This window comes from Rhamphochromis sp. 'chilingali', assembly GCF_963969265.1.
Source record: "Rhamphochromis sp. 'chilingali' genome assembly, chromosome: 20".
Classification (NCBI taxonomy): domain Eukaryota; kingdom Metazoa; phylum Chordata; class Actinopteri; order Cichliformes; family Cichlidae; genus Rhamphochromis; species Rhamphochromis sp. 'chilingali'.
The window spans coordinates 5,973,126-5,999,410 of NC_137947.1; the positions used below are offsets into that span (position 1 = coordinate 5,973,126).

Sequence of the window (26,285 nt, forward strand, 5' to 3'; positions counted from 1 at the left end):
CGACTGTATCTTAGACCAGAGGATTTCAGAAAAAGTACTGATTTGCTACAATGGAGCATCTGCACTGTAAAAGCTTGTTTCTGCATTTCAGTTGTGCAGTTTTTGTATTTTATGGGATTGCAAGAGACAGAATGAGACACCGAGGTTTCGTTGGTAGATCCTACACATCCCTTGTTGCACTTCAGTAGCATCTCTGCCTAGAGCTTCCCTGCATGGTCGATTCCCACGTATTTGCAGCTCTGAGCTTGAAGCACATGGAGGAAAGAAGCTGATAATCAGGTTGACAGAGCTCTTTCAGAGCCTCACAGACTGCTATACAGCTGGATGAGTGGTGTTCCTGACAATTTTCTTTATACTGTACACAAACACACTTGATTATCTTATCTTAGGACTATCTTTCTTATAGTGTTAAGTTTTTTCAATAGTTGTGACCACATAACACCTAATTTGACCACTGCACACTAGTAATAATTTGGATTTTTTTATGTTACCAATCCATTAACAATACAGTGTAAAATGTCTTTTTATTTTAAAACAGCAGTTTCATCATCAAGTCAGCAGACATATTCATATATAAGAATGAATCCTGAATAGAAATTTAAGGGAGACCACCATCTTTGTTCTGCCTCTCCTCCTAAAAAGACCAATCAACAGAGAAACATCAAACGTACTGGCCAGTAGTCTTATTCCATTGATGCATGCGCATGGTAAATGTTGATGACTGTTGCATCTGTATTGTGGCTATACTTTATATCATGATAAAGTTATAGGTAAGTGTACTTGGTTTACGGTATCCTAACATAAATTAGCATGCTGATTGTTCAGTGCTGTGAAGGTAAGAAGCAGAGACGCTGTTTGTGCCAGCACTCTGGGGTGAGCGTTAAGGAAGCTGTAATGTTGTGAAACTCTGTGCTTGTGTTGTAAAAGCTTGACTTTTAGATGAAAGTTTAGGAAGTAAGCTATACATGCGGTTTCTTGGTTTCCACTGAACTTAAAGTGAATTACGACTGTTGCCGTAATGTAGCAGGGCAAAGGTAATGTCTTGGTCAGTGATGAGGCCCTCAAACTGATGGTCATTTAGACCTCTGGCTTGGGCAGATAACTGCTCTCATTAAGGGAGTGTTGTTGCAAAACGAAGTGAAAAGTAGACCCTTTTAGTGAATCGTTTTTGACTGACAGTCCATATATTTAGTTGAGGTTTATGTGTATTTGTGTTACAAGCAAAGCTGTAAAGAGTCATACTGTTCCTTGGTTTGTAAGTTGTACCTCCCGTGTTTTGTTTTTTTCTGTGGTAGACCTGTGCGTGTCTGGTATTAGTGCCAGGTGTAACCAAGCAACCGTTGCTTTTTTAAGACTCCTCATCTTCGCTCTCTTCTTTTCAATTACATAGGTTGCAAGCAACAGAGAGAAGATCCTTTTTTTAAATTGCTGTTTTCTTCCCCCCATGCCAGTCTGGTTGTAGAAAGTCAGAGCCTATTGGGGATGGCAACTGTTGAGAAGGATGAGGCAGGAAATAACAGACAGCTGAGCCACGAGCTTGGCCAAACTTAGTATTCAGTAGGCCTTAATGAAAATAATAACACTGCCGCTGAAAATGAGGCCAAGAGAAAACATCACAGGGATTACTGGGAGTGTAAAGAGTGGGCTGTGAAGGAGGAAACTCATGTGGTGACCATGTGTTCCCAGCAGATCACCATGGGGGTCTAACTGGACCGGCCTTGACGTAATTTCCCCACAGTTGCAGTTTAAACAGCCTGCTTTTATATGGAGCTGTGCTGGTTAATTCTAGCCAAAGAATGCGTGTGTGTCTGTGTGTGTGTGTGTGTGTGTGTGTGTACGGGCATGTTTCAGGTGACGATCCCCAAGATTCTGTAGAAGACTGAAGGCCGTGACCTTTGCTACAACAGCAGAGCTTCATGTTACCGTTTTAACAAATCCATAAGTACCAATGCAAGAGCGGTGTGGCCACAGTCAATGTATATATTACATGCTGATGACATTCCTGCTAGTATACTGTAAGTCTTTGTCAGCATGATTTAGAGTGAGTTAGCCTCCCCTCTGATTAACCACTTCCTGTGAGTAGAGATCACCACACTTTACCCTTCAATTTCTGCAAAACGATACACCTTGCAGCTTTTGGTAGAGAAATGCAAGCATTTTATTTTAGTTTTATTTTTTAGTGCAGCCGCCCTTTTTATTTATTTAGGTCAGCATCACTTCAGTGGAAACACGCACTCACCAAAAAACATCTGGTGGGGTCTAGTCATGCCGATACTTTTGCTTTTGTCTTGCTTGTGCAGTCTGAGTTTGTTTTCTGATTGCTGTATCCTGTTTTATTCACTCCAGTTCAGTGTTATTTCTAATAGTGTCGTTTCACTTCAGTAGTAAAGCAAAGAGTTTGCAGTATTATTAAGACAAACCCAGTGATTTTTTTTTGAAGATACACTGTGTAGAAAAGACAAAAAAGCATGAAGAAACATCTAAAAGAGCTAGGAGGTTCATGAAGGTCAGCTTTGTGCTTCTTCCATTTTGGGTAAGGGTATAAGAAGAGCACAAACACTATAAAAAAGCCCAAACAATGTGACATGAATTAGGGAACGTCCATTAGCAGTCTGGCCCCAGCTTTTCAGCATCTCATAGAGAGCAAGTGTCCAAATTTGTAATGTTTCACATAAGTTTGTAGAAGTGCTTTCATTACTTTACATGTCAGTGATTTCAATTTAATTTATTTAGGAATGTCATTGTGTCAACAGTGAAAGGACGAAGACGTCAACAGTTCTGTAGTTTGGGCGGTAATTTGTCTTGTCTCTTCACTTTTCAGATGTCAGCGTGACACCACATTTCCTATCAGCATGCCCAGCCAGAGTGCTTTGCATGGTATTTGTTCAATTCAAAGATTGGTTATTTGCAATCTGCAAATATCTTGTCACAAGATACTCAGCCTACAGCCAGTGCCCAAAAGAAGTACTGTGATAGTGTCCTACTTTAAAGAAGAAGCGATAGGCCTCAAGTTTTTAGATTTCATATCGAAATGAAAAGGAAAATGAGGGTACACCTGGTCATACTGAAAGTCCCCTTTCTGTTTTTTTTTTTTTTATCTGTACCACTCGAGTGCAAACGGCGTTCATGTGATGAAGTAGAGAAGATTTAGCCCAATCTTTTGTCATGGCTCCAACGCAGTTTTGCTCCATTATCACTTATATCACTCAACAGTTTTAGCTGTTGACAAACCTATGAAAAAGTAAAACACTGTTAAACAGTGATTTCCACTTAAAACCCAGGCAGAGTCTCTTAGTTCCCCACGCTGTCTGAAAAGTAGGCCATCGACTGAGAAAACAGAGGCATGGGCAAAAAACACAGAGGAGGTGGAGAGAACTAAGCTAGTGAAAGCACCAGTGGAAGAAGAGGTGGTGTACATGGAGGAGAGGCTGGGGATGGAGTGGGTTTATTTTTACCTCTTTGCCTGTATAGCCCCACGTTCTAATTAACTGCAAATTAACTTTTGATACAAGGAGGGCGGACGGCAGAGTGCCGAGGCTACAGATATAGACTCAGTTTGTCCTCCCTTTCCTTTTACTATTAGCCCACTTTCTCTCCAGGGCTCGGGCCTCCGAGGAACTACCGGTCCTGCTCTGAGCTGTCCTTGCAAGGCAGACATCTGTTCCCCAGAACCACCACACATCTCTGCTGCACATCAGAGTGCTCTAGAAAACCTCTGGATGGATATCTACATGACCGAGCGCTTGTTGCTGGTTGATCTAGGACTTATATTTCCCAAATAAGATGCCTTCAAATTCCTTTATAAATCAGGTGGCGGTACCTTTGTATTGCCTTATTACCATGGTGACCCCTACGTGCAAAGTCCTCACTCAGAAAGATTTTTTAGAGAGATTAAATTCACCGCCGATGCATTCTCTTTGTTACTGAGTGTCTGAGCGATATGAGTGTGAACACAGGAAACCTTTGAAATTGCAGTAAGTGCAGCTAACAGTGGTCCTGTGAGAAACAACCAATGGAAAGAGCCAAAAATATCAGCACGTATCATCAAGAGCTGTCATGTTACTGCATGACGCCGTCACCTAAGGGCACTGAGATCTGAACTTGAGAAAAAGGTTTTAATCCTCACAGCAGCCTTAAGATGGTAAGCTGGCAAATAATTTGAACCTTTCTGTTCGTCTGTGGCCGTCTCTGCCTTGCTCTCTTTTTCTCTTCCTCCATCCATGTGACTAATGACAAGGTCCACTGCTCATGTCCTTATATAGACCTATGCTCTGTCTGATCTGGCTGAGGCCAGGATGATGGTGCACATACACACACACTTAGTAAGTTCTGAGACATTTAGGTGCCCTTGGAAATGTCATCAGGGATACGCGTTTGATCCAGTAATTAGTCAGTTAGTACTTTGCAAGTGTATTGCTTGCTTAAATATTCAGGAAATCATACCATTTCTGGAGTGAACTATTTGCTTGCATTGCGTTATTGGTTTTGTTTCTCAAAGTTTGAGCCCAGTCACACAAGCCCAAGAGACTGGTCGATGTCTGCCTGGCAACCACCGGTCTCTAGGGAAAAATAATTATTTCTGACCGCTTGCTGCGGTTGTTAGCAATTGCTGTGAAATTGATTACTAACTCCCAGTCATGCAGGCCTAAGCACCAGTTAGTGACCCCGTGGTGACCACGGTTGCTACGAAAAAATGTGTATTCCCCCACTGGTTGGTGGTTTGCGGAGGTTGCTGGGAGTCTCAAGGTGAAATTGGTTATTAACAGGTATACAGTGGTGCATCAAAAACCTTCCTGTGGTTGCTGAGGTCGCCCGATAAGATGCCAGCTTGTTTGCTTGAGACTGATGGCCTTCAGTGTAAAAATTGGTAAAGAATAACTTTGCTTTGAAGGTGAACATTCTCTGTTTCACTGCTGCTCTGAGGTCAGTTAGTAAATGTTTGCAGACAAGTCTGCATCTTCCTTGCAAACGAAGGGTGATCGCATCAATCTGTCATGAACCACAACTTGTATGGAGGTCCAGCACCTTTTTTGGTTGATCTTGCAGCCACTCACCAACTGGTGTTGGTAATACAGAGGTTGCAATACAGAGGTTGCTAGGGGTTGCTGACAGGTCTCTAAGCCTATGTGACTGATGGCTTAGATGAGGAAGTTAATGTCTCTCTTACGATGGCTGTGTAAAATAGCTAAACAAGTTAGTTAGCTTAGCTTGGAACCTGTAAGCAAGTCTTCAGTGCCTTTCTGGAAGCGGTTTGCCAAGTTGAAGACTCGTATGTTCAATTCAGTTATTTTAAAGCATTATTTGAATGAAACTTAACCTCACTGTTCCCTGGGAACCTTCATGTCACAAGTCTACTCCTACCATCATCTTTGCTGTTGCAGAATTCTCTTTCAGGAATCTTTCAGTGTCGTGTTTCTCATATAATGTGTCTGCAATAGCTAGACTAAGTTTAGCTATTTGCTATCAATACCTCTGCAGTCCTGTTTATACAAAGGTTGTTAATTTGTGGTTTTCTGACGGCTTCTTGGCAGGTAACAGTCAGAGTTACAGTGAAGTTGCCGGGAAATCTTCACGTTAGCCGAAGATGTTGTTTATCTAAGTACTGGATGAATGGGATAAACTGTTAGGCTGAAAATATTTACCTCGCACCCCACAAAGTGACTCGTTCACACAGTTGTATCTATATCAATTAAACAAACACTGTTAGAGACTAGCTAGCCTTAATGCTAAGCGGAAGATCTTCTAAACTATAGTAGCCTTTTTGTTGAACTATTATCTAAAACAAAAAGATGTCACTGTGCTGCTGTTTTGGGAAGTTGGCATTGGTGTGTCTTGATTTTTAGTAAGAACAAAGTTAAGAGAAGCTGTATTATTTTATTTTTTTTCGCCCGGTAACAGCATGTAGATATGATTTCAGTTATTCACATATAAACCTCTCTCCGAGCCCTCATGCCATCCAAGCTCACATCACCTACTTCTGTAATATGTTAGGGCTTTGTTACAGATACCAACGGAGCCATCAGATCTCTTGTGTATTCTTATTATAGACTAGTCTTGTTAGGAAAAACTCCTCAACATCACACACACACACACACACACACACACACACACACACACACACACACACACACACACACACACACACACACAGCCGTTCATCAGACCTAGTTATCGACATAGGGAGATCTCTCCATAAATGGTAGACTGCCCAGGGCCCTGTTTCTGTTTCCACTGCACAAACCAAATGAAGTCCAGGTCTGCGAATAGCCTTTTAAAGTGGAAGACAGAGAGAATGACAGATAGAGGCAGAGCAAAGGGAGGTGAGAAAAAGAAGAAGCGCGAGAGGTTTGTCGATGATCTGTCAGGATTTTTGACCCTGAGAGAAAGATGCTGTAAGTAGATTAAAGCAGGGTCCTCTCAGTGCATGCACTACATCTTTTACACATATAATAAATTTGGTGTTGGGGATCTTTCCACGCCTGTAAAAGAAAAACTTTTAGTTTATAGTTAAGACAACAGAAGTAAGCAGTTGATTATTGACACGGATACTCTGGTTTGTTTCAGTGTAACCTTTATGGTGAAAGAGCTGGGGTTTGATTGGATATTAGTAAATCCAAATCAAGTGATAAATCTGCTCATTCAACGTGTGCATCATTGAGTTTAGATATGAAATCTTCGGATTTCATAACATGTACATACTTGAATACAAATATGTAAATATAAAGCATAAGTTAATGTCATTGTGAAATGCGGCATACTCATGATGAGTACTCGACTCATCTTTACCTTATTTTTCATGTGCGATTGTATTGCAGTCATTTCACCTTGTTGGTTGATGTACTACATACATAGTCTGCTTGTGGTTTGTCTGTGACCCGCAACACTGCACTGTCTTTGAAAACATCCTCAGAAGAGCACATTGAGTTTATTTAAACTCAGCTGACCTGTAGTATTTTTTATTTAACTGGGGAAGGAAACGATAAAAAAGGTCAAAGGTTTGGCAAGATGCTTTAGGAAAATGCTGAGCAGGAACCAGATCCAAAAGGGAAGGGCTCTTCTCATCTAGTGCACAGACAAGTGAAACGACACCAACTAGTATTATTGTTATTTTGAGATAAAGTATTACGCATTTAGCGTTGGTATTAAAGTATTATGTTGCTAACTCTTTGTCTTTTTTTCTGTTTCCAGCTTGAAAATCTACAGAAGACATGGCTGAGGGAGTTTTACCAGGTAAGAGAAATCAAATATTTGATGCATTTAATCCACTGAGTAACTTGGGCTTAACCGTTGACTGTTGGAAACACCATCAGCATGCCTACAGGTTTCAGAGTGCCCCACATGGCCTAAACCCTCCCGTACAATAATGAGTTAAACTCATAAATAAAACAGACTAGTTCACAAAAGGTCTTTTTCTCCCCTAAAAACACACAAAGTGGATTACAGTATAGCAAAACAGCCGACGCACTGTTACCATCACGTGTGTTTCTATAGCTTCAAGTGCTCTCATGTGACAATCACCATAAACTTTAAGGATAGTCTGGGATTTTTCTCTTAAGCTGAAGCTATAGATCAAGTCAAATGAAGTCATGTGCTTCGCATGGCTGCTGTCTAGAAATCTAGCTTTAATCTGCTTTAACTGATGATACTATTTTATCTTTATCAAAAGTTTCAATGAACCTTTAAACCTCTTTTTTTAAATCGTACAGGGTAAAGTTAGTTTAAGCTCTAGGGTTATTTTCACTCTCTAATTGTATTGTTTTTTTTCGCGCTCAGTCATGTTTCATATCTTACCTTTTCATCTACATAGGAACCCCTGACTAACCACAACTCTTTCCACTGGGTTAAGGGAAATGAGGCAGCTAGACCTCTTAGCTGCTGTCTGAAAGAGAGCAGAGAGGGACACATGCAGTTTCGCTGTTACCATAATTCTGCACACAATCAATGTATTTTACACATCAAAAGGGTAAAAATAATGCTCAAATACATTTTCCAATCTCTTTTTATTAAAGCGCTAAATATATGCTCATACAGGGCAGTAAACTTTCCAGACTTATGATTCAGACGAGCAGTTTTTAGCTTTAGTTAGGCTAGTGCCTCTTTGAAATCTGGGATGGAGTTCTTGTAAAATATCCAGATTTCCAAGTGGAAGAAAGCTAACCTAAGTAAGGTGTTAGGTAGGGTTTTCCACCAGAGTTCTTCTACATGCTGAATGTTGGAACGGATTCCTTAAATGTTGCCAAAAGCAAACACAATAGAAAGATCGGCTCATTTGTGTACAACACAAAAATACAAAGATTGGCTCATCGCTCTGAGAAATGTGATTTCCTGACAGATTGGAGGGACATGTTACAAACATTTCAGTCTCTGTTGGACCAAGCATAATTTGAGAGGGATACAAGATACCTTTGCTATTGAATTTCTTTTGTATATAATTAATCTGTGTGGAAACATCACACAGGATGTTCTCTCATTTGTAGTGCAATGTGTAACATGATTGTGAGCCTTTCTACCAAACCTGCCCTCATAAATATTTTAAAAAAAGCATAAGAATATAGCATCTTTGGAAATATAAATAATAAATAATAATAATATTGAAAAATATATATCCTTATACTCGGAGAGAGAAGATTTCACGCTTGAGAAAATAAAATGATGGTATCAAGCAATCAAAGTCAGATCTGGTGAAACTTGATTAATGTACAGACACGATGAGACAAAATGAAAGTTAGATAGAAACTAAAGAAGACAAATAACAAAAACAAAAACCCCACCCTGAATCACTTCTAGGAAGAAAGTGAAGAGGATGATACAGAGAATTGAAATAGATCAATTTCCATATTTATCAGCAGGGATGGCCAATTGGGATGGCCAATTGAGCAATTCTTGTAATGTTACTCAACACTGCTTTCAGGCTGAATGGCCCATAATGATTTGTGCTCCGGCCACGGGGGTGCTACAGCCATCAATATCTGTAATCTGATGCAGTACCAATGTGTGAGGTGTCCAGCAGGTGAGGCCAAGGATCCTGCCATGCCTGTGTAGAGGTCAATTAAGTGTACAACACAAAAATGGACAAAGCTCTGATTGTATAGGTGAGAAAAAGTTTAGTTTTTCCTAATGGGTAGAAGGTGATGTGAGGTTACTCGTCAGTAGGAGTAGTTTTCCAGTCGCCTACAATGACTGCGTGTGAAACAGACGTTCATTTTTCATGAAACCAAATTCCTGCACTGCGAGTTTACTCGTGGATGAATGAACAGCTGTACACTGGTATGATGACTTTGGAAAATGTTCTCTTTGAGCTCTTTGAGGCCTTTGAGTTTTAAGATTTCAAGATTTTCTTTTTACTACTTTTTAAAAAAGTGTTTAGAAAACACTGTCAGCACTTATAAGAGAATATAGGTGTATTGAACAATGCTATTGAAGTAAGTAATCGAACTCAGGCTGCTTCACTTCTTTACACTGATAAGAAGGATCTTTATTCCAGGACGTTGCATTATCTTGTTTGTCTACACCACATTCATAATAGAAGCCTTAACAGGAACTTGGTACATAACCACTGTGACCCCACCCATTTGCTTGAAGACTAGCATTTTTAATGCCTAGATTTTAACACTGTAGTGGTCACTGTTGAGGTTATTTGGAGTTAGAATATAGATGAGGGTGGAGTTAATAGTCAATGCTAATAAACTTTGTAATGCTACAGTCAGTTGCACATTGCGTACTTGTGATCAACTTGTGCAACAACTTGTGATCTTGTGATGAAGTGAAGTAGTTGTTTCGAAGACAGGGGACCGGGTCTGTGACCACTTGCAGTCAGTTTCTGTCTTCAAAGCGTCTTTTGTGTGTTAAGCTGGTGATAAAACGGCATTAAGATGGAAACAGTTTGAGATTTAATGGGGTCAAGCTAACAGTTACACGCAATGTTTTTGTGATAATGGGATGATTAACTGTGATAAATGAGCAAAAATGTAAAATCTGAAATAAAGAGACAAGACAGAACCTCCTACAACTCATAAATTGAGCATTCATAAATTCTGTTGCTGCAGGACGGCTCTGCAGCCTTGCTTGTAAATTGAAACATAACCAAAATATATCCAATTGAGTCAAGTCCCCTGTTGCAAAGAGACGTTTTGTGCTCATTGAGTCAGATTGATTGGAACATGTTCCAGTCATTGACCAATCTGCCTGACTGATTTCAGTCAACCCATGTTCAATTGCGATTGTCTGAAGATGCGGATGCCTGTTATTTTGTGCTATGGTAGCATACAGTTTAAATACTGTAATGTTCTTGGGTGGCCTGGTAGTAAAGTTAACCACATAGCAATGTAGGTTTTTTCTTTGTCACATAATTGTATTTGCTCCAAAAGACAATGACACCACAGATCCAGTTTGAACTAGTTGATGTTATAGCTCAACACAGACTCAGCTAAATTATAAATTTGATACAATTTAAACAAGTGAGAAGTTATAAAAGACAAGAGCTAGTTTTATGTGGCAGGCTTTGGGGACTAACTCGCTTTCAGTCAATCTCTCGCAGTGCTTCTGCTTTGGCTTAGTATTTTAGCCACTGAAGGTTGCTCTTTCTTGCTGCAGGTAGGTGCCATTAACTTCCAACACCAAAACAGTGAAGCTGCTGGCTCTTTGTGTCCGCTTTTATAGTAGAGATGACTTCTATCCCAAAAATGTCATCCTCGGTTTCTGTGCAAAGAACACACACATATGCAGGCAGTATATACTGGATTTCCCTGCAAGGTTCTGCAGTGGAAAGTGGCCTAATGTGATATTTTTTAAGATATTTTTTGCATGCTGATAAATAAATGAAGAGAACTTGATTTTCTGCATGATGGATGGATGTTTTGACTAAGCTCTTTACTATGCTGGTTGGCTCCTTTTGCATACATTTTCATATATTTAAGCATAAAATGTCACTCAACTCATCAGCTTCTCTTTTGTTTTATTTTCCTTCCACTTTGTGTGTGCGTGTGTGTGTGTGGAAAGAGAAACAGTGTGGATGGGAGTAGCCCTAAAAGTGGTTAGTTCAAACTGAGTCAATAAATGACACTTCAAACATGCGTAAGAAAAACACACACGTCTTATTTACTATTCTTACGAAGCACTGGTTCCTTGCTATAAATATTCCAGACTCACCCAGTGGACACACACCTACACATTCACACGCGCGCACACACACACACACACCTACACATTCACATGCACGCACGCACACACACGCGCACACACGCACACTTTATTGTTCTCCTTCAAACAAGTATACCGTTTGTTGCATATGCAGAAACTGTTACAAGGACATGGGGGCATGAAAATAATAGCGAGGGTTTGTAACTATGCTTTGCATCGGGCTCCATAAATATGGATCTTATTTCAGTGTATCAGCAGTGCAATGATAGCAGTTGGGGACTTCCTTGTGTACAAGGAAAATCTCATCAAACAGACTGAATGTGATGCAAGAGTAGTAACCAAGAGGCAAAGAATAGTATTCCTGATTAGGTTTACGGGTATATTTGTAAGACCATGTCACCTGAAATCAACAGAAGGACCTTCCTCATGACTTCCATAGCAGAAATAAAAATACCAAAAAACACGAAAACAAAACCAAAGCTATGTTTGGTGTATTGTGCCTTAGCTATTGCAATTCCATTGAAGTTATAGCCCCGATCTAAGATTTTGTAACCCTGTACTGTAGACCAGCGGTCCCCAACCTTTTTTGCGCCACGGACCGGTTCATGCCCGACAATATTTTCACGGACCGGCCTTTAAGGTGTCGCAGATAAATACAACAAAATAAAACTAGTACCGGTACTGAAAAAAAGAAGATTTATTCATAACACACGTGAAAAGACCCAGGAAAATCGAGTAAACGATAAAAACGATAACAAAATAACGCTAAAAACCCTGAAAACCATACATTTCACACCTGAGCCTCAACTCTCGCGGCCCGGTACCAAACGACTCACTGACCGGTACCGGTCCGAGGCCCGGAGGTTGGGGACCGCTGCTGTAGACAATAGTCAAAGTCATATCATTTGACGTTGTTTTTTTTCTTACTGCCTCTCTTTTATGGCTATAGTTGTGGTAATAAATAACCAAACTTGGAGCACATCCATTTTTTTATTACTTGTTCAATCGGGATATGAGTCAGATGGCACTAGATCTATCCTGGCTACCATAGGGTGAGATGAGGGGTACATCCGGGGCAGGCCACAGTTTAGGAATGGCATTTCCAACAGAAAATACGATTTGATACTGCTTGTAGTTGCAAGCCACCTCAAATCATTCTCAGATGACTGTATATGTTATGCAGGCTTGTGGCATAAGTTTACCTAAAGCAGTTAACACCGGGACACATTATTATTTATTTCTACAAGAAGCTTCACACAGATTTTTTTTCATCATGGCTTTGAATGTCTGTACTGTGTTGTACTAAGCAAACAGGAAAAAAAAAAATTAAAATAAATATATGCCAGGCAACCAGGATACCAGGCCCTGCTGCTGCAGTGTCATGTTTTTGATAAACAAAATAGAAGCACGAGCATGAAACGTATCCTCAACCCTTCAGACATCTAAAGTAAGAAACAGGACAATGAAAACAATGAAACCAAAACCAAATTGAATAGTTTCAGGCAATTAATTTATGACTTAACCGGCTCTGAACCTGAAAATTATTTTGAATATCTGAGTTCCCTTTTAGTTGATTCACTTGGTACAACACATAAGTAAGGGATATCACGCCCCCACGTCTCCTGGCTGAAGAAACCTCTTTATTCACGCCTTCAAGGCGGATGAGCTGCGATGACTTGCACATGGCCCGCCTGCACATCAGAGGCTACGTCCACACTAATACGTTTTTCGTTTGAAAACGCATCTTTTTCTCTCCGTTTTGGTTTTCCGTCTGCATTTTCGGTCATGGAAAACAGAGGTTTTTGAAAATGCTCTCCAAAGTTGGTAAATTTAAAAACGTCGTTTTCGCGTCACAGTGTGGACTGCGAAAATGGAGGCTTTTGAAAACGATGATGCATTTTAGTCGTATGATGCATTAATGTGACCAATTCAACTAAGATTGTGGACGGCATTGTACAGCAGTTGTCTTGGTTGCTCTCTATTTTGACAGCCCTTTAAAAGATTAATATCAGTTTGTATATGCTCCAGATAAAACTCGGCACTTTTCCTTGACATGTTGCTGCCACGTTTCAAAGAGCCGGAAAGTAAATTGTGTTACGTTTCACGCATGTGCAGTACAGGAACATAGCGTATTCAGTGTGGATGAAAACGATAGTGTGGACGCGGAGTGTTTTTAGATGAAAATACCGTTTTCAAAATTATCCGGATTAGTGTAGACGTAGCCAGAGTCTGTCATCACAGGCATCCCTTAGTTAGCACGCTTTTCACCTCTCAAAAAAATCCCCTGGTAAGTTGGGTTAGTTAGCTGCTACTAGTTAGCTGCTGCTTGTTAGCTTTGTTGTCTGCTTCTGTAGCTTATCTGCCCCTGTTTATGTTAGCCTCCTCTGTGCAGTTGGTGAGTAGCCTGCCCACGAAGTGCTAATTTCAAGTCTTGCTGTGCAGTCTTTGTGTTTTGGAATGAACACCAAAGCAAAGCAAAGCAAAAATTTTCCAGTTCTGAGGGGCCAGGATGTCCTAGTCAGGATGGACAGTTCAACAGTGGACTCTTACATGCAATCAGGGAGGGACATGCTCCCATCCCCTCTTAAAGCTGTCTTGCTCTCTGCTGTTATGGTGCACTGCTGGTTTTTGGTCTCTAAGAGCCACCCATGTTCCGGGCCATCTGAACCTGGGACTAGACCTTCTCTCCAGGAGTTTTTGTCTGGTGAGAGAATGGAGGTTTCACCCTTTGATAGTGGCCCAGTTTTGGCATCTATTTGGCCCCTGTTCTTCTCCATAGTCGACCACAATGCACCCCTAGGCATGGATGCAGTAGCGCACTAGTATTTAGTATTTATTTATTTATTGTCATTGTCAAGAACAATGAAATTGCGTTTGGGGCTTCCATACAACCCCAAAAAAAAAAAAAAAGAAGAAAATAATAAATACCCCTTAAAACCCAAGTGTACATATTTAACCCAGTGTGACTCCAATGCAATAAGACAATCCTTAGCAATAATGTTCGTAGAATTTCAGACAAAGACCTGAGAAACATGACAAAATACAACAATGCAACCCATTCAATATTATTGTACTGTGAGATATGATATCAGATATGATAGTTATCTATTTAAGAAAGAGGGGGGGGGGGGGGGGCAGGAGGGGGAAGAGAATAAAGATATGATGCACCAATGCAGACCAGTTCATTGCTATTAAGAAGTTGGATATGGTTATTGTCCGTGAGAGGGGGGCAGAGAGTTCAGGAGCCTCACTAATAGCCAGACGTGCTACTTTATGCATTTCCCCCAAAGGAAAATATATTTTTTGTTCTTTGTTCAACATCGTCTTTCCCTGATTCTAGTGGCCCCTTGGTAGCCAAGTCGTGATATGCGGAGATAATGAGTCTGTTAGCAGCAAGGCCTTGGGAGCTTCCTCTCCACAGGGACCTTCTCTCCCAGGAGAAGAAGTGATTCATTCGTACCTGGATCTGTGGTGCCTTCATTCTTAACTGCTGAGAGGTTTAATTGATAGCTAAGGTGCCCCTGGTGCCATACATTAAAGGAGTTCGCTGGCTAACACCTGTGGTTAGGTCCTGCATGGGACTTGTCTTTGGCTGCTGTCCTTTCTGCTGTGTCTACCATGCACTGACTCGTCCGACTCCAGTTTGGTGGGATCTCTGTGGGATGCGTGTGTGTGTATATATCTATCTATATATATATATATATATAGATATATAGATATAGATATATATCATACTTATGTGTTGTACCAAGCGAATTGGCTGAAAGGGAACAAACAGTTACATCTATTACTTATGTTCCCTGAAGGAGAGGAACGAATCCAAAGCGAGGTTGCCCTGTCGCACAGCTTAGCTTGTGAAGAGTGGCTATCAAAAAAGGATGACTGTGATGACAGGGGGTATATGTGAAAGCGGGGCTGTGTGGAAGTTATCACAAGTCACCCACTTTAAAGGCGTAAATAGAGGTTTCTTCAGCCGAGACATACAGGGGTTTGATACACTTATCTGTGGCACCCCGTTCCTCTCCTTCAGGGAACAGAAGTTATAGATGTAACTGTTCCAGTTTTGTCAGTTTGTATGATTGCTCTTAATCAATTGAAATTATTCATATGGCACAACAGCTTCTTCTTAATGTAGAAGGTAGAGCAAGTTCCAGAAATCACAAAATACAGGTGAACATGAACTCAGCGGCATTTCCTCTGTAAATTTCTAAATCTTTCTTAACTTAGCTTTGCTATCCCCTGATTTTCACTGTCACCGGCATGCAAAGGTGATTTTTGGATTGCCAGGAATTTTAGATATCATGAGGAAAAAGTGTGTGTGTGTGTGTGTGTGTGTGTGTGTGTGTGTGTGTGTGTGTGTGTGTGTGTGTGTGTGTGTGTGTGTGTGTGTGTAAAGAGCATGTGCTGGTTATGGCTGTTGAGGAATTCTGTTTGCACTGTGCAACGTGCTTATGTGCGTTAGATGACGATATCATTGTGTGTGTGTGTGTGTGCGCGCGCGAAAAAGCATGCAGGGAGAGAGAGAGCGATGTGCCCCTGTGTGAACCAGGCGGGCCTGTAGCCTCATGCCAGCTCTGTGCTGTTGCCGGCTGACGTCATGGAAAGAAGCACCAGACTCTGAACTTTGCACGGCTGGGAACAGCCAGCAGAAACAGCTAGAGTTAACTACAATCAGCCTCGCTGGGCCAGCTTGCCACAATCCTTCTGGAGCACACATTGCTCTCAGTTGATTTGGTTGCCGTTTGGCCAGAAACTCTGAACCAATTCTCCCTTTTTTCAATGAAAATTGTCAGCGGCTGCAATCGGAAAAAGCACATTGTATGTTTAAAGCTGTTTACAGGCAAGACTCGTGCAGTGCATTCACCTGGCAAGAATCCAAAGCTTGTTTTATACCGAACTTTGGTCTCACATCCACTAAACTTCACTTCTACCACACAGGACCATTTTGTCATCAGGAAAAAACTAAAAACCCTGCAAAAAGCTGCATGGATTGCTGCTTCAAAGCAGCTCAGTGCATTTCACACTCCCTCGACTATTAATAACAAGATTGTAAGGAACAAGTGTTGTCATTTTTTTTAACGACAAATTACACAGTAGAAGCTGTTAAAACTAATAAATCATAAATCATAAATAATAAATACATAATTTAAAACTGGCCCTTAAGGCTCTAGGTCATTGTTGGTACCAAACTTGTTACCTGCTGTATTTTTATATATGGTCGAAATGATCGCATGCGGGAATTCCTCAAGGAAGAAAAATTATTTTAACGGCACGCCTTGCTTGAAGCTCAAAGGTATGTTTGCCTTTGGTACTGTACTGTCATGCAATTAAAAGTTATTCCTCTCTATGCTTGTGTGATTTGTTTCTCATGTTCTCTATTTAATCTTAGCACTTGACTTATTTATAATGGTTGTGCTGTTTCATACTCAAGCATATTTTGAGCAAAACTTTGTTCAGTTAAGTTTAGTTAAACAAAGACGGTGGCCTTCAGACACCTTATGTGTGAGACAAGTAGAATAAAAGAAGAACTCAAGAGATTTACAGGAATGTACTGCTGAACCGAAAGTTTTAACTCATGTAAAGCTTGAAATAATACAAAGTTTATCATATTACTCATTCACATTTTTTTTTTATTTGCTTTTTACTTATATGAACATAAGAAGGCACATTTTAGTAAAACCAAAAACATAAAAAGATAATTATTTTAGATTAAAAAAATCTTTATTTGATGGGATCCTAGCTTCCTGATACTGAATTTTATTTTTTATTTTATGGACAGGCAGCGTGAACTCTCGGCACTTGGACTAAGCTGCTGGTTACATTTTATTGGATGCTATAAATCCAAGTGAAGTGGAAAAGGCCGAACTGTTAACTGCTGTTATTGTTTTTTTTTCAGAGGCTTTGCTTCTGATTTTCTTGACTTCTCATGCAACTGAATCAAATCCTTTATTAGGACTTTTGACCCTGTGTCAGGACATCTCAGTTATTTACATGTAGGCAAAGCAGGTTCATTTGCTTGTCCCACTTGTTTGCAATAGGTTGGTGAAAATGGGATCTCTCCATTGCTGGTGCAGTAGTATAAACAGTGCTTTGCATTGCACCGCACTGAATTGAATAATCCCCCAGCTGATTTGCATTGGAAACTTCTATGGCCTGTCACAAGCCAGTGATTGTGTGAGATCCCAGCATCCAGTCTTGTGATCTGTACTTGTACAGTGCTTAACCTTCCTGCCTTCTTGGGACCTTTTTGTGCCACTGCTATGTGTTAAATGGCTGCCATTTCCACTGTGTTCAGTGGAATATAACCAAACTTGCCACAGGATAGTTTTTACCTGTCAATGTTAATATTCCAGTGTGAATTCCTTAAATCAGCCTAAAATGGCTGAGCAGCAGAAATCCCCACACCCATCACCCTGGGGACCATTTTCTGCCCATTGACTTCCATTATAAACGCTATTTTTCAACCCCAAATTATCATTATATGATTTTATTTTTTCTTCTTTTCTTGGATGTCAATGAAGACTCAGGGCCTTGAAGTTTTAATTTTTAAATTGCAAAAAAAATGCAAAAAAATAATGGCAGGTCAAAATGTATGTTGGTGCCAATCTTTGGTCCATCTAAAGGCCTACTTATAATGACAATCACATATTACTTCAACTGGTTTTTTGTGGAAATATTTAGTTTCGTTTTTTGGTTTTTGGGGCTTATAACACAGGGCGCTCATGTAATAACACTGGGATTTGAAGGGTTGAAACAACGAAAATATAATTAAAACTTTACATGAATATTTCAGGGAGAAGTAGTTTTACAAGGTTGGCTAATTTAAAGTGGAATAAAATATGGATATATGGTCTTTTTATGGCGTGGCTGAGAATGGTCCCTAGGGTGATGGGTGTGAGTTTTTTAAAGGATGGCAGGAGGGTTAAGGGCATCAGATAGTTAATTGATTAAACAGACCAATGTGTGCAATTAAAATAAGTCTCTGAAATCCAATTACCCCATATCGTGGCTATCTCACATGCACTAGATGAGATGGTCTTTTGGTTTAATCTGCTAATAAAAATAACTTAATAACCTAATAACCACCATTACACCCAATGTTTCTCGTTTTGGGTTCTTCCCAGTTAGTGGTTGTGCTGGAATGGGACAGTAAGACAAACAATCCCAGCTGTTTGACAGCGTACAAGCTCCTTTGATCCCTCTGATTGTTTACCACCTCCAAAAAGGAACCATGAAATAGGACTCAGGCTTTTCTGATTAGTTCTCATAAAAGGCCCTCTATCTCTGTTGATATCTGGTGCATAGTACTTCTTGTGACCTTTTCACACATAAAACACAAAGTTTGCCAAGTGCTTTGGCATAAATATGAATAGCTAGCTAATGTAATGTGTGCTTTTTTGTCTCTAAAGGCAGGATTATGGTTACTTCTGACACATTGGCTCAATTTCATGTCAAGTGATTAGTGCTTAGTAATGTGCTTCTGGTGTCAAGGCCTGCAGTTGTTGCCATACAGCTAAATATGTTAGCAACCATCAGCAATGCAAAATAACTTGTGTATGGCTTTCAGGGTGGCTCGACCAGTGGTGCCTAAACTCTTAGAATACTTCAGAAGCAATAAACTTTTGTTTCGTTCCCCCCATAACTCATTTTTCACTTAACTTGGGTCTTAGTCACACAGACTCAGAGGCCTCCTGGCAAAACATAAAACATTTACTTTGTAGGCAAACGGTCTCTGATTTATGACGTATTCTTCAGTTTCACAACTGCTTAGCATGTAGTTGAACATGATGGCATCTTCCCTGGAAACTTCAGGTGACTCCATCAATCTGCTGGTGACCAATACAATTGCAAAGGACCAACCAGTCTGGAAATACACGTTTTCCTCTTCAGCCGGTAGTTATCATGGGCTCACTGATCGGTCTTTAGGCCTTATTGTGTGACTGGGGCCTTAGTTTGTTTCCCCGTGTAGTCATACACACAGTCATATAATCGTTGTGAGGGCTGGTGAAGTACGAGAGTTGGCTATTCTCAGTCATCCAGCTCATGGTAATCTTGACAGCTTGAAAAAGAAAGCAACTAGACTTTTTCAGGCTAAAGGAGTCCAGCTACTTTCTTCTTCTCGATATATTATTAAATAAATTAAAATGCTCTGAAAATACTACGAACAAGAGGTCACTCTCATAGAGATTGTTGACAGTTTGCAAATGCCGTCTGACAAATTGCCAGCATGTTTCCTCATTTTAAATGAGTCTGTTAATAAGCACAACTCGAGAACAGACTCCGCTGGCTTCTAGCTGGTTAGATTTCTGAGTGCAGATCTCAAAGTCAAATGTGAATTTCTTTTATATGTAAATTTATGTCTATGTAGGCAGTAACAGAGAAGTGATTTCTGACAATTTATCAAATACTGTATTATCAGAAAGAGACTGCATTTAATTGCTGATATATATCAAATTGATAATAAATTGATATCATTCTGAGGTCAGACTGACTCAGTTTTATGTTTTTTGACAAAACAACGAAACAATAACTGAAGTGAGATAACTTTATCTTGTGAGATAAAATAGATATTAACAGCTTAACATTGAGGACTTAATTTACAGTTGAAAAAAGGTGATAAATGACAATATGTGTTACGACCTAGGACCATTGTTTTTGATTGACAGCCATTATGTGTCTCAAAATACTCAAAATTACAATGAGAAAAAAACCCTTACTTGCCAGTTAAATCCTCCGCTCCTGTCAACACATTCATTCATATAATCGGGTTTTAGCAGTGCACACTTTAGCTTTTTGCTTTTTGTTTTTTTGATGCATGCTCATCCCCCCATCAAACTACATCTGTGTTAAGACCATCTTCTGAATACATGTAAAGTATGAGATCGCGACTTTGATCTGACTTTGTTGGTACAGCACATCTCTCCTCGGCTCCCGCTCCAGTTAAACAAATATGTCATTTAGACGCCCGGGTGCGTCCTCGGAGTTCAGATGGTGTCATGGAGCGTTCGAGAGAGAGAGGATATGAGGACACACCTTCATATCAAACACATCAGCGTCTTGACACCATTGTGAGTTTGAAAAATGGTCCCATATGGGAGCTCTCTGTTGGTAGTGTCAATGTGGCCAAACAGGCTTTTCTCACCCTTGCCTCAGCAGATGTCACTGGAGGCAGTCCTCTCCTCTCCACTATCGTTACGCACCATAAAATCTTTTGTCATAGATTCAGTACGCAGCTTGTCAACACATCGGTCACTGCTCGACTCTCAAACGTCAACTGAATAACTATCTAATTATATCTAATTAGAAGCTAGTCCGAAGGTTTCTTTTTTTCTTTTGCAAACTAAGGTCATCAGTCAATGCTGTTTGGCTCTGGCCTGATAGCACTGGTGAGCCTGATAATGATATTACTACACGGATTCTGTCTGATTGCTCGCCTAGACCAGAATTTACAGTGTGGAAAGATAAATAGAAAACGGCACAGGCGCGTCAGTGTGCGTGCACCATTTTCCAGCCTGACATTAGTTGTAAGCTCCTTGAGAGTGTGACCTTTTCCATCTTGAGTTGATAGGTGCACTAATCTTTCCAGCTTTGGGGCCTCTGCAGGTCCCCGCTCCTGGGTCATCGAGCTAAGTGACAAGCCATAGGTTGATGGAAAATCCATAGCATTACTGCCATACATTACTTTTATTTGATTGGGCCTGTAGTGAGCATAATGCAATGCTGAGGTGGGGGCGGGAGCTGGTGAAGTAGCGTGGCTCCATTGGGGTCCAGGGATCATTTGTAGCCCCCACCACTCACCGGGCTGCGACAATGATGTATAGCTCGCGCCTGACATCCATAGGGGCGACCCTGTGAGTGCTTGTGAGTGCTGTAAATCACTCGCTGGTATTGATTTTCCATTAGAAGTCAGCCACTCTGAGCACCTCTGACAGGGTGCTCACAAACACCTCCCAATGTGTAATAGGAGGTCATGTGACTCAGGGGGAGATAGCTTCCAGGAAGTGTTTGTTGCTCACAGCCGTATAATAAAAATCATCACTTTTTTCCTGTTTCCTGGAGTCTTGCCCAAACTCTAATAAGCATCTGATATATCGCTGGAGCGGTGCAGTTGTTATTGGTACACTGAGTGAGGTGTCAGCACTAATGGCGATGTGTGAGCGTCTGTCACACCCTGCTGTACATACATAGAGATCTGCAGGCCCATCTCTGGTTGTAGATGAAGAGGGGCCAGCGTTACGCGTGTGGAACAAGCTCACTAAGTGCCTTCTGCCTAAATTAGCAAGGCACTTTGTCTTGTGTAAATATAGTAGCATGTCAAAGAGTCGCGTTAGGAAGAATTGTAGAGGCCCAGGTGCCAAGTCAATATAGGTTTTTACGCTTGGATAAATGATTCAAATTTTGTTTATTGTGTGAAAATGGGCGTGCTGCAGTTATTGTTGTGGATGTACTCCACTTAAAAAATAAAATGAAGTGAAACACAACTGTTTGTCCTGTTTGCTCTCTTTTCACCTGTGCTTTTTTTCTGTCTTGTGTTTCAGACAGTACAGTCGCATAAGCCTCACTTCTTGGCACTGCATTGTCAGGAGGTGGGTGGGAAGAATTTCGAGGAGTCCATGTCACACGTGGATAATTTTGTGAAGTAAGTGTTGTGCTCATAAGTTTGTCTGATAGTTTTTTGTAGTGCTATAGACCGTGCAACACCCCCTGCAAAATTTTAGCCATTTAGGTCATATCTCAACTTTTTTTGCGCTAGTTTGAACTTTTTTTTTTGCTTATATATGACCTGGTGTGTTCTGTCCCTCAGAGAGCTGTTGTCCAGCGATGCCTTGAAGGAATACAGCAGAGCCCGCGTCTACCTCGATGAGAACTACAGATCCCAGGAGCATTTCACAGTGAGTGGCGTTTGATAGATTGTATCGGCTGCTGTGTGGATTTACCCCAGTTGTGAAAGTGTCTCCTGCCTCATTTCCATCTCTGCCATCCCCTCTCTGTCGTTCCTTGTTTTTCTGGTGGTTGCCCTCTGTTCCCCTCTTTCTACCTCACTTATTCTCTAAAGTGGTCGAATGATGTGTATCAATGAAAGAGGTGCAGGAAATGTTGAGTTAGTATAAACATGGTAATGTAGAAACTTTAACAAAGCTGATAAGCACTTATACTTATTAAACAGAAGGAGTAAGAAATATTCTTGGTTAATTTTTGCTGTTGTAGCTGTTTTAAAAAAAGATCTTCTACTTTTCAGCCACAATATCGATCGTATTAAAAAAAAATCTTGATTTCAGTGGGTGGCATTTGATGGCGGTAAGCAAACACTGCTAACTTAGGGTGTAATGTTTTCTTGCATCAGTGCAGAAGTTGATGCGAGTCAGTCAACGCAGCTTAAAAGGTAGTGAGTGCTTTGACTGTTCACTTTATTTTCATTGGCTCTCTTGCATGAATTACATGCTAGTGATGATTGGATTTCACCGGGATTATGCTAAATGCTAAATATACAATATTGAGTTTCCTTGCTAGGAGGCAAAGTGCCATTCCTGTGCACTCCTTCAGATGTACATGTATGATAAATACACAGAAAAAGAAGGATTGTTTGTTATAAGCTTACATCTGTTGTGATAGGGATGGCTAACTAGCTCAATCATTTGGTCTGAATCAATTTTTATTGCTCAACATGAAGATTTGGTACTGGATTTAATCATCTTTAATGCACTTAGGATGTGTAGCCACAGAACAGGGCCAACGCAGCGGGATAGAGAACCATTCACACTCACATTCACACCTACAGCGATTTAGAGTCACCGGTTAACCTAACCTGTGCATGGCTGGAGTACCTGGAGAGAGCTCACTTAAGCACAGGGAGAATCATGCAAACTTCACACAGAGCGAGGCCCCAGACCTCAGACTAGTTGTATCAAAGTAGAACTCCATTAGCAGACAGTTTGTACCCTAAAAATGATGAAAAAATTTCTTATTAACTTAGCTTGAAGCTTAAAAGTTCAATTCAGTTTTATTTATACAGCACCACATCACAACAATAGTCGTCTCAAGGCGCTTTATATTGTAAGGTAGAGCCTACAATAATAGTAGATACAGAGAAAAGTGCAGAGGTCTATTAACACATAGTGAATGAGAAAGGTGACTGAAGTAGAAACACATAATGCATCATGGGAATCCCCCAGCAGCATACACCTATTGCAGCATAACTAAAGGAGAATTCAGGGCCACTTGATCGAGCCCTAACTATATGCTAACAATTCAGCATATATATAAAATTATATGCTTTGATCCACACAACCCCACCACTGCCACCACCTGCTCTTTACACATTTCACATGAATTCTAATGCTATCAAGAACATTTGATACGTGCCAGTGCAGAAGCAATTTTGTGATAGGTGACTGAAATGGCACCACAATATCCTCCTAAAATAGGACACTGTGGTGGTATTTTAGTCTGTGGTTGGCATTGCTCTGTTTGTTTTCTGTAGATAGAACATGAACTAAAAAGCTGTCGCACACCATGTAATTGTTACATATGAGCTGAGTCTGTGGAAACGGACAACCGCATTACCTGGTTTTGGTTTGATATGAGTGCATAAATGAAAGATGGAGTGACGCAGCAGCAGCTGTGACACAGCTTTGCACCTGCGTTCCCACAGCCAAGTGTCACCTAATGTGATACATGACACTCACGTTGTTAGCTGCTCACATTGTAGGAGCCACCTTGCTCAGTTTTCCTAACACCTGCAGTAAACGCAGATGACCACAAGATGGCAGTAGAGATCTGGAACTCAGCTGAGCTGAGGCTGGAAGTGCTTGGGGATTGTTTCAGTACTGATTAGTAAATCATAGATTCCTAAACGTGAGCTGGGATTTATAAACAAAGCATATTTCAATTAAAAAAGAAAAAAAAAGTGGAGAAATTGTCCTGTTTCGTACATGTTTATGACCTTAAAATCGACACTTATAAAATCATTTTTCTTCTCAATGACTCTTTCCATACCTCCTCCTGCTAAACAGCTTCTGTGCCCTCTAGGTGGAGCCAAATGCTCAATTGTAACACCAGCAGCAGAGGATTGAGTGCTGCTCTCTCTCCACATAGAAGCATGTTTTATGTTGTAGCGTTATGGCTGATAGTGACCAGGCTGCAGGTGCATCAGATGATGATCTCCGCGTTCCCAGGAGATTATGTAGATAGACTATAAAATAACATATGGATGTTGTCCAGTTATGGACCGTGCCCCCAGACCCAGTTTGTCTGTGATCGCTGCCTGCGTCTATCTTGGATCTCCTCAGTACTTTGTGCGTTATCGCCACGCTACACTGCACCTCCACAAACGCTCATAAATCACAGCACCCACTGAGTCACATTTGCTCTTTTCAAAAAAATATTACAAACACTGGCCTTTCCCAAATCTAATTATCTGCCATTTCACATAAGCGCCGCTAATATCCCAGCATTATGATCTGTTTATTTAATGGTGTTTGTCTATGGATTAACCTTTTTTTCTTTTCTTTTTTTCCACCATTTTTTATATTTTAATTTTCCTCAAATACAGACGCCAGCTTGTGCTCGTCTTTGTGAGTCAGTCAGCGGAAAGAGAAACATCTGATGTGCTTTCGATGATGTTGATATTGAAATCCTGGCAACAGTAAATATGAATAGACTCTCCAGTCTTTCTCACACAGGGCTTGCCATTTAGCTCTGATGACATCACCTCTATTTGTTTTCTCAGTCTTCGATCTTTTTTTTTTTTTGTTCCCTCCTCCCTGTGCTCTGGGGATAATTGTTTGTTGTCTGCCCCGCTTGTCAATTTTCAGATAATGTAAGTGGGAACACATTTCTGGGTCCTGAGATTCCACTCGATGTGAGTGTGTGCTGCTGTGTTTCCTGCATGCATCCGTGTATGTGTATGCATATATGTTTGTGTTGGTGTTTTTTGGGACGAGACGAGTGACTGTTTTGGATGATTTGTGTTGTAGTGTTACAGGTGTATGTTAAAGGCCAACGTGTGTGTGTGTGTGTTTGAGAGTGAATGCAAAGGGGAATGCAATTTATAAATGCGTTGACATGAATGCATGGAGCCCTATAATAAGACGGTCAATTTATTTCCTTGCAGTGATTGATTTATTGCAACTTGATGATTCATCTAATGCCTAAATCAAGAAAATATGATATAAAATTTGTCTTTTCTTCCCAGTTTTTAGCTATTTTTTGCAAACAATCTGTACTTTTGCTTTTTTAAATGAAATATTTCAATATGCTCCTTTGAATAATGGATGGATTTTTTCCAGTAAATAAGTAGAATATTAAATTGTAATAATTCAAGTCATAAGCATGAACACAACTGATGAAATGTAAAGAAATATAAAGCTAAAAAAGAAATGTTAACCCCCCCCCCCCCAAAAAAAAAAAAAAAAAATCATTTTAAACATATAAATAATGACAAGTAATGCAAAAATAAAAAATGTCGAAGCCTAATTTAGTTTTTTATAGGAAAGACTTGGCTTTTTTCATTTTCATAATTTATTAGAATTATTTAGATTCCAGTCCTCACATCTCTTAAAGCATCTTTCCAATAATTGCTAGATAATAGCACCGTGTAATACCTGCATGTCAAATCTGAAAAATCTGAACAATGAGAAGCCGGGCGAGCTGGTAGCTCCTCCTCTCCTCCCAGAGGAAGGTGGCGGTACCTTGACTGACATGTTCCCCCCTACGGCTGAGCCCCGGCCTGGTGTTTTACAGCCCCGTTAAGGTATACAGCAGGTAAAATGTCAATTAGGAAGGCCCGCCCTGATAACTCAACTCCCAATCCACTTGTTCTTGGCCATTAATATTTATCGTAGGCCTGGCCCTGGAGCTGCAGCCCATGTCATCTGGAGTGACGTGCGCTGATGCTGATGCTGCTGCGCCCCGACACACACTTTGCTCTGGTGTCTCTGCAGCTAGCACAGAAAGGACACCTACCGCAGTCACACAAGCCTAATCAAGCTGTCCACACAGAGCAGGCACACGGCGCCTCCTCAGCCCTCAGTTGTTCCGGGGCATTTTAATGGGAAATTAAAGGCTTCTCTCATGTCTGTGGTCTGCAGGACAGGAATGAGAGCAGAGAGTAGAGGATAAATCAGGCCTCGTGCTTTGACAGGAGA

General features: G+C 40.6%; 1 protein-coding gene across 3 annotated transcripts in view; it reads left to right on the top strand.

Moving 5' to 3' along the window:
* inpp5a (inositol polyphosphate-5-phosphatase A) overlaps window positions 1–26,285 on the top strand; it is a 157,197-nt gene that overhangs the window by 38,898 nt on the left and 92,014 nt on the right. For all 3 annotated transcript variants that reach the window (XM_080868670.1, XM_080868671.1, XM_080868672.1), the window contains exons 2-4: window positions 7,189–7,230; window positions 21,678–21,778; window positions 21,944–22,031. In XM_080868670.1, coding sequence (XP_080724796.1) covers window positions 7,189–7,230; window positions 21,678–21,778; window positions 21,944–22,031 — 231 coding nt within the window. The remainder of the gene's footprint in view (window positions 1–7,188; window positions 7,231–21,677; window positions 21,779–21,943; window positions 22,032–26,285) is intronic.